Genomic DNA, 8,420 nt, shown 5'->3' with positions numbered 1-8,420 from the left:
CCCCCCCCCCCCCTGGCTATGCCCCCCCGCCGCTCCCCCCGCCTGGGTCACCTTCTGCCCCAGCAAGTCCCTTTTAGACCTTTTCTATCCCAAGCACCAAGGTTTCTAAGTGCTTTTTGACAGCACCAGCCCTCCCCGCTGATGTGCTTATGGGAGAAGCAGCCCCACCGCTGCCACCAGCTCCCAGGGGGTTCTTCTGCTCCGAGCAGTCTCAAAATCCAGCTGCAGGCTCTTAACACAGGGACGCACGAAGCCTCATTTAACCCTGCAGCTCCCAGGCTCTGTGTCAGACCCAGGGTGATCTCCTGCCTGCCTTCAGGACCTCAAAGGAGTGGGTGAGAGGGAGCCAAGTGGAAATTCAGCTTTTTTAGTGATTATTCCCTCTCCCCTGCCTCTTTGCTGGGTGAGATCATGGCTGGAGGAGCTGCCCAATGGGACCTGGCCCGTGACCACAGCCTGATGCCAAGAAGCATGTCAGCAGGCGGGATGCCAGCTCCCCACCCAGCCCTCCCTGGGGCCAAGCAGACACAGGTCACCTCAGCTCACAAATCCAGTGGAAAACTGGGTTTGTTCAATTCCTTTTTGTATTGGTTTGGGGTTTTTTGCTGTTGTTGTTCCAGTTTGATTTTCAAGGTCAACTGGCCAAAGAAAGTGACTGCTGTGAACAAGAGCCCCGTGAGGTGGTGACGTGGGGCCGCCACTGCCCACAGCATCTGGAGGCTCCAGCCCTGCCAGCAGCAGGCAGTGAGCTGGGGACAATCCCCAGGGGAAGGACAATGGGGTCTCCAGCACCGTGTAACCTGTTTCTGTATCACCAAGGGCTTCCAGCTCAGCTGCCTGCAGAACAGGAGCACCCCTGGTCCCATGCCATTGTTGTACCTGGGAGGGTAACAAGGGACCTGGGGAGGGGGGGGAGGGGGGAGAAGCAATGAGCTGCTCCCCCTTGTGGGGGTCCAAATTAAGGAGATGGAGGAGGAGGAGATGCAGAGCAAAGCAGCAGCAGGATGGCACCAGGGTGGAGGAGGATTCTATGGGACCCTTCTGGCTGTTATTGATGTTCAGAACATCCCAGCAATGGACCATTGCTGTGGTCCCCTTTCTGTTCACTGGCTGGGCCACCTCACAGTGCTGCTGAACACACACACACACTTGGTTGTGGGGTACAGTCAGCCCCCTCAGTGTCCCCCATGGCTGGATGTGAAAGACACCCCCTACCTGCTCACTCACTCCCACCTCACATCCAGGATCATCCCCTCCTTTCCAAGGCCATGCCGCCCTTCCTGGGATGCCTTCAATCCCCCAATGGTTACTCAGCCTGAGTGGTTGCCGGGGCTCAGTCTTGTCACCCTCTTCATGTCCCTTTTGTCAGGGCTGTGATTCAGGCTCTCTTTCTGTTGACCTCCTTTTTCCCATCACCTCAGCTCAGGAAGCTCTCCATCAGCTAACCATGCTGGGATGAACATGTTCCCACTCCCACGTGTCCCTGTTAATTAGCACAGCTGACCGGGTTCCCCTCATCAGTGCTAATTGGCCAGGCTTGTGTCTTTGTTTCTTTCCCTTCCCTGTTTTCTCAATGCCCTGGGGTAATTTTAGTGCAACAGAGAGGAGAAATGAAATGAAACTGAACATGCATCCTCACACTGCACACATCCCCACACTGACACCAGCAGCTGGGGACATGGGGACACCGTGGGACTCAGGGAACTGGGGAGGCTGAAGCCACACCAACGGCCACAGCTCAGCAAAGCATCTTTGCTCCCCTTCAGCAGTGGCTGTCACCCGGCCAGGGACCCACTGAATTGACCATCCCCTCTTCCTCCACCCACAGCCCTCATCACCCAGCTCCAGGTGCCCTGGGACAAAGTCCCCAAAACTAGGTGACATTCCAGCCTGTGGGTGGCACCTGGAAGCGCTCAGCCCTGCTCCCCATTGATGTGATCGATCCCCCCGGAGCTGCCCCTAATGCGCTCCAGGTGCTTCAGCATGGGAGGGATGGTGGCCCCAGGGCTGGGGGCAGAGGGCACAGTGTGACAGGGGCCCCACAGCACCAAGTCAGTGCTCTGTGTTCCGTGCTCTCCCCTCTGGTCTGCGACCGCCTGCCCCAAAGGAGGATGCTCCTTTGGAACATGATCCTATGTGTGTGCATGTGGGTGAGTGTGGGACCAGAGCTGTCCTCATGTGCACAGAGAGGAGGGTTGTCTCTGTGGGGTTCAGGGGTTGTGCCCTGCATTCCTGGAGCCTCCTGAACTCTGCTAAGGGGGAAGGCAGCCCAGCCTCCCCCCAGCCTGGCTCTGTGTGTGCGTGTCGGTCAGGACTCCTCTGCCCCCGCCTCCTCCACCTCCCCCTCACATCTGGGCAGCAGCAGCTTGTATTTTCCTCTGTGGTTGCAACACCCCGAATCACGGGATATTTCCCCCTGGCCTGTGTTGGCCCCTGCCCTGCAGGGTGGGGGGGCCCATCGTGGCCGGGGGACCCCAGGCACAGCAACTGACCCCCCCTCCCCACCATGAAAAGCAAATCACCCTGGGGTTGGAGAAGGGAGAGTGAATCCCTGCCACTGATGGGGAAGGGCAACTGGATCCCCTTGGGGCTGGGGAAGGGGCTGCAGCTGTGGACACTATGGTCTCCTTAGTCATGACCCACAACCATGTCACCTTCCACCCTTGGGGACCTGGGGATGAGAGTACCCCAAGAGCATCCCCGTTGCTAGAACCAAGCTGGGGCTGAACCACTGCCCCAAGCAGCCTCAGCACAGCAGCAGCACTGGGATAGACAGGTCCCAACTTTTCTCCTTTCTTCCCATCAGAATAAAGAGAATTCATTCAGAAGAAACCATTTTATTATTTTTTTTTTCCCAAAGAAAAAAAGCCATATAAATATTAGAGTATAAAACTTGCGTGTAACACATTGACGTTGGTCTATATGGGTATAAGAAGGATATAAGCATATATATAATATATAAGTATAATTCAATATTAGACACATTGAAAGGGCAAACGTGTTTCATTTCACGTACACTCAGAGCACAGAGCACATGGAAAGAAGATACAGAGAGAATTGAAAATACTGGTGGCCACGAGTTAGTTACCAAGATTAAAAATAACACAGCACTAAATACACAACACTCACTATGCTACCTCAGATTGCAGGTTAAAAAGAAATATAAAGACTACAATTCAGCTACAGCATTTCTAGAGGGGGGGCAGGAGGCAGCTGCAGGGGACAGGGTGGGAGCTGCTCCCAGTGAAGCCAATGCCGGAGGTGGCTGGATCTGGATGGACCACAGCGGATGCTCTTGCTGCCCTGGGTTTGGGAAGGGGGCAGCGGTGGGTGGCCGCAGCCTGGCTAAGAGGGCTGGATCTGCTCGGGTGAGTTATGTGTTAGTGGTTAAAAAAGGAAAAAACAACACACACCCCCTAAGAAACCCCTTCCTGGCCACCCCACAGCCCCTCTCCTTGCTCTGGCTACACAAAGCTCCTCTTTGCCAACCTGAGGGGGCTCAGAGCTGCCTTGATATGGGAAGCTGACCTGGTGCAAGGGTGATGGGCATGTGGAGAAACTCTATTCCTCCTCCTTCAATTCTCTACACAGGGTGGAAAGCCCAAAGTCAGCGGGAACATCTCCTCTGGGCTGGCTTGGCATGGTCCCTTGTGACATCCACACCTTGCTGCCCTTGCTCACCAGCTTTGCAGCATCACCCCATGCTCACTGTCAGCTCTTGATTCCCTTCCCTGGGTCTGGTCCCCAAACACCACCAAACCAGCCATCACTTACTCAGTCACCAACTCTGCACTAAAGCCTTACGCTGGCAGCTTTGCATATTTCACCCCTTTGGCTGAGACCCCAAAAAACCCCCAAATAAGAAGTGATGAGTTTCCCCATCCCATCCACCCCACCCCTCCCCTCCCAAGGCTGCCCCAGCACAGAGGGGCTGTTCACACCACGCTGCATGGGCATGCAAGGACTTCTCCAGGTCCATGGAGCTAACTGTGCTAGTGCAGGCGTGAGGTGAAGGACATGCATGCAGACACAGTGTGCAGAAGCGTGAAGCATCAGCCCCTGGTCCCCTTGAAGGGGACTTTGCCAGATGGCCACCTGGCCACAGGGGAGTGAGACTCTCTTAGCTTTAATTCCAGAAGAACATTGACTGTACATATAAATATTTACTGCAAAGAAGGGATGAGATGTGTCTGCTCTTCGGAGACCCCTAGAACCACTGGGGCAGCTGCCGCACACCTTGGCATGCTCCTCATTGAATTCTCTACCTCTCACACATCAGGAGGGGGGTTTTAATCTCATATTTCAGGCCATCAGTGGTTGCACTTTAAAACAAGAAAATAAATGTTTAGGATGCAGCTTTGCCATATTCCCTTTGACTCACGCAATATAAACACTTACTTACTGTTTTTCCAGGTAACAGGGAAGCAGGAACTGAAGCACTCGCTACCAACTTCTCAGCAACAAATCCATCACTATCATTAACCGGGGGTGAATTTTGCTAATGGAAAGTTTAAGAGCAAAGATCTGGAGCATGGGCTCTAAGCTAGGAACTTCCTTTCCAAAGAAAAATGATTGAAGGTCTATAAATTAAAAGATCCCTGCTAAAATTATTTACACTGGGCAAAGCCAAGCACAAGCCTTGTGCCTTTCTCAGACTATCTGGGACCAAATCGGATCCAAAAATGTGGCAGAAGACCTTCTGCCCTTGCATATTCTAATACCCAAGGGATCATATAAAACATTAGCAAGTATTCACAGGGCACTTGTTTGCATTCGGTTTAGCTTCCGGATTGGTTTTCATCATGAGATCTAACAGCAGCGAGACCCTGCTCCTAGCTCTGATGATGATGAGGAGATACATTCGCAGCGTTTCCTACTTTTAGCAACACAACAAATAGACATTCGTCCTCTGGCCTGAGCTGTGGGTTGAGGGAGTGCTGGAGCCGGCTGCCCTGTGGCTCTAAGGTCTCCTTCTTCTTCTTCTACTTCTTCTCCTTCTTCCCGGACTTCTTCTTGTTGCCTCCCGAGGAGCCGGCACTCTTGGCATCGCGCTTGCCGGCGGCGTTGGTGAGGGTGGCAGTGCTGCCCGGGATGTAGACGTTCTGCCGGTAATCAGGGACATGCTGGAGGGTGAACTGGGGGCCATAGCGGGCGCTCAGCCCCATGGTGCCCGTCCCACCGCCCAATGTCGAGTTGCCATCAGCAGCTTCTGTGGGGGACACAAGAGCAGGGTGGGGAAGAGAAGGGCAGGTTGTTAATGTCGGACAAGCATCACCAGTGCCAAAAGGCTCTCACTGGGTGTCAAGCCCAGGCCTTGGTGCCACCAACCCTCATCCCTCATTACCCTTCAGTGCTATCACTCCATGGGATGGCTGCAATGTGCGTGTTGGGGAGCATGGCACAGCCGGCACCAAAATTCCTTGTTTTCATCTCACATTGTTGCTATAAGTTTGGGATCTGGGGCCTCCAGCCAACCTCTCCTCTGCCCTTGGCAGTGATGGGGCTGCCTGTCCCTCCCTGCCTGCCTGCTGCTGCCTGCTCTGCCTCCACAGAAAAAAACACCCCCCACCGAAAGCATCCTCATTACAAACATATTGTACAGCTACAACCATTAGTAATGCATTAAGGGAAATCCAATACTATTTTGTTTTTCCATTGCATTTAAAACCCTGCCCCCAGTATTTCTCTAGGCAGGTTTATTCAGGGAGCAGAGCCCAGGAGATGAGAAAGAAAACCCCTCCCCTGCAGTACTGCAAAATGGCTCTAGGAAGCTGAGCACAAAGCAAATCGATGCTGAAGTGTGCCTGATGGTCCAGATCTGGGAGCAGGGGGAGGGGAAGGCAAATTCATTCCTGTTGCTCTGTAAAGCCCCAGCATGGAGAGAGCAAGCATAGGGATGGGGAAGGGCCCAGACTCCCCCTGGGATGCTGGAGCATGGCTGGATGGTAACAACCAGATGGAGATGGGGGGATGCATGGAAGCAGGGGGAGAAATGAGCATGGGGGGATGGCAAGGCACAAGTGATGCTTGTTGCCATGAGCTGCTGCATAATGTGCTTCAGTGCAACTGCCTGTACATGGCTGAGGGTGGGATCCTTGCCCAGCCCTGCTCAGAAATGATTTGCTAAACCGAGTTCTCTGCCCTGGATACTGTGGATCCTATCTCAGCCTTTTAACTGCTTCATGCACGTGGCTGTGGACCTGCTCTCCTGGGAGGCTTGGAGAGACCCAGAAAGGGCATGTGAAGGGCCAAAGGCAGAGTCCAGGACTGCTGCTCCTTCCTTTTGATGGTGGAGAGACCACAGGAATAAAGAAAAACAACAAGCAGAGATCACGGGCCAGTCCTCTCGTGTTTCTCCTCTCTCCAGACCAGATCAATGCACGCCTCTGTTTGCCTTTCCTTTCCCCTAAGCAGATGGAGGTATCTAAGCCAGCCAGAAAGCTAGACAAAAAGCTGGGCTGCATCTCCCCATCCCCTGCAATACTGCCATGTACACATCCCCTCGCAGAGGTCAGAAGTATGAAGAAACTGCAGTTTGAAAAGTTACACCTGCTCTGCTGGAGCCAAAGGAGGAGGAAAACACACAGCGAGGCCAAACCCAGGCAGGACGTTGTGCCCTGAGGGACAGTGTACAAGCACAGTGAACCAGCATGGGGAAATGCCTTTTGCTTTCCACTGTGGAAGCAGCCACCAGAAGGAGGATTTTTCTGCTGTCCCCATGAAGTGTGTCCCAGACCTGGTGGGGCTTTGAGGACCTTGCACTGGAGGAGATGTGCATATACGGTTGGTGCTATTTATTGCTCATTCTCACTCATCTCAGCAGCAGCTTGTTTCATTAACAACCAACTCAACCCCACACCCATCAGGGTGTTAAAACAGGGATGGGATGGCTGGATATGTGGGGTTGGACCAGGCTACAGCCAGGGACTGACTTGCAGATGGACTATGGTCTCTGGCAGCGGGGGAGATAATGTTTTCAGGGCTTTCCTAGCTGGAGACAGTCCAGTTGGGGGCTTGGCAGGCTTGGAAACCTTCTCCACTGCCCTGGGCCATCTCAGATAGACCAGGGCTCTGAGCAGTGTTGGGGCTGGGGGGCTGCCAGAACCATCCAGGACAACTGGTCCCCATGAACTAGTTTGCAGTCACAGCACAGCTTTCACAGGGGAGAAAAAGCCACCCATGAAGTTCCCAGCCTGCTGGTTGGTCCCAGGGAAGAGCAAAGGGCTGTTTCTAGGTAACATTGCCATTAAGGCTGAAAAAAAAAGAGAGAACAGGGACAATAGAGGTTTATAAATGAGCACCGAGCTGCTCCTGCCAAGCAGGGCCCTTCAGCTCTTGTTACGGGAAAGGTTACATTCAGCCTTTACCAGCAAGCCAGCCATTATCCCAAATGGTCCTGAGAAGGAAAACAAGGATTTGGTCTTCACAAAAATAACCAGCTAGTGGCTCCATCGGCCTCATGGGCAGAGGGGAGGAGAGGATGGAGGCAGCCCTGGAGCATGTGTTGCTGCAGCTGCTGGGGAGGCTTTCAGGAGAACCCAGTATAGGGTGTCTGTCCCTGCCTGCAGGCAGCAGAGCTGGGGAGAAGGACCTCCTCCAACTGCCTTTCTGTCTGCTATCCCACCATCTCATGGCATCCCTATAAATTCTCTCTGGAAGCCAGGGTATTTTAAGGACAGGATGTCTGCCCTTTAGTGTCTGGTGTCCTGGAGCTCCTTGGTCTGTCTTAGCAGCTGCCTCTACCCTTCAGAAGGCTCAAAACACAGATTTTTATGCTGTTCTCATAAGGGAACAAGCAAGGGAGGAAGACAGAATCATAGAATCCCAGACTGGTTTGTGTTGGAAGGGACCTTAAAGCTCATCCAGTTCCAACCCCTGCCATGGGCAGGGACACCTTCCACTAGAGCAGGTTACTCCAAGCCCCTGTGTCCAACCTGAGGCCCTGTGGCCTTGAACACTGCCAGGGATGGGGCAGCCACAGCTTCTCTGGGCACCCTGTGCCACCGCCTCAGCACCCTCACAGGTAACAACTGCCCAAGAGCTCATCTCAATCTCCCCTCTGGCAGGTTAAAGCCATTCCCCTTGTCCTGTCTCTACAGGCCCTTGTCCAAAGTCCCTGTCCAGGTTTCCTGGCGCCCCTTTAGGCACTGGAGCTGCTCTAAGGTCTCCCCTTCAGGAGCCTTCTCTTCTCCAGGCTGACCCAGCCCAGCTCTCTCAGCCTGGCTCCAGAGCAGAGCTGCTCCAGCCCTCACAGCATCAGTGATCTCTGAAGATCCAGAGGAAGGGAGCCCAGGAAGGGAGCCAGAAGCCCTACAGCAGGGTCACAGCCCTGGGGGAAATCCAGCTCCCCAGGTACTCCAGCTTGGGAGTGTGATTTAACTGTTAGGCAAATAATTTAATCCTCAGAGCCACTGGATTGC

At 53.8% G+C, this 8,420-nt stretch overlaps 1 protein-coding gene across 1 annotated transcript in view; it reads right to left on the bottom strand.

Moving 5' to 3' along the window:
* Window positions 1–4,422: 4,422 nt before the first annotated feature.
* Window positions 4,423–8,420, bottom strand: part of LOC104403498 (protocadherin gamma-C5-like) — a gene marked incomplete at its 5' end in the record, with an annotated part of 22,379 nt that continues 18,381 nt past the window's right edge. Inside the window, 1 exon segment of the mRNA XM_010011652.1 lies at window positions 4,423–5,209. Coding sequence (XP_010009954.1) covers window positions 4,983–5,209 — 227 coding nt within the window.

The sequence above is a fragment of the Nestor notabilis genome, unplaced genomic scaffold (genome assembly GCF_000696875.1).
Source record: "Nestor notabilis isolate BGI_N333 unplaced genomic scaffold, ASM69687v1 scaffold14723, whole genome shotgun sequence".
NCBI classification, from domain to species: domain Eukaryota; kingdom Metazoa; phylum Chordata; class Aves; order Psittaciformes; family Psittacidae; genus Nestor; species Nestor notabilis.
This window is presented reverse-complemented; position numbering and strand designations above follow the sequence as displayed.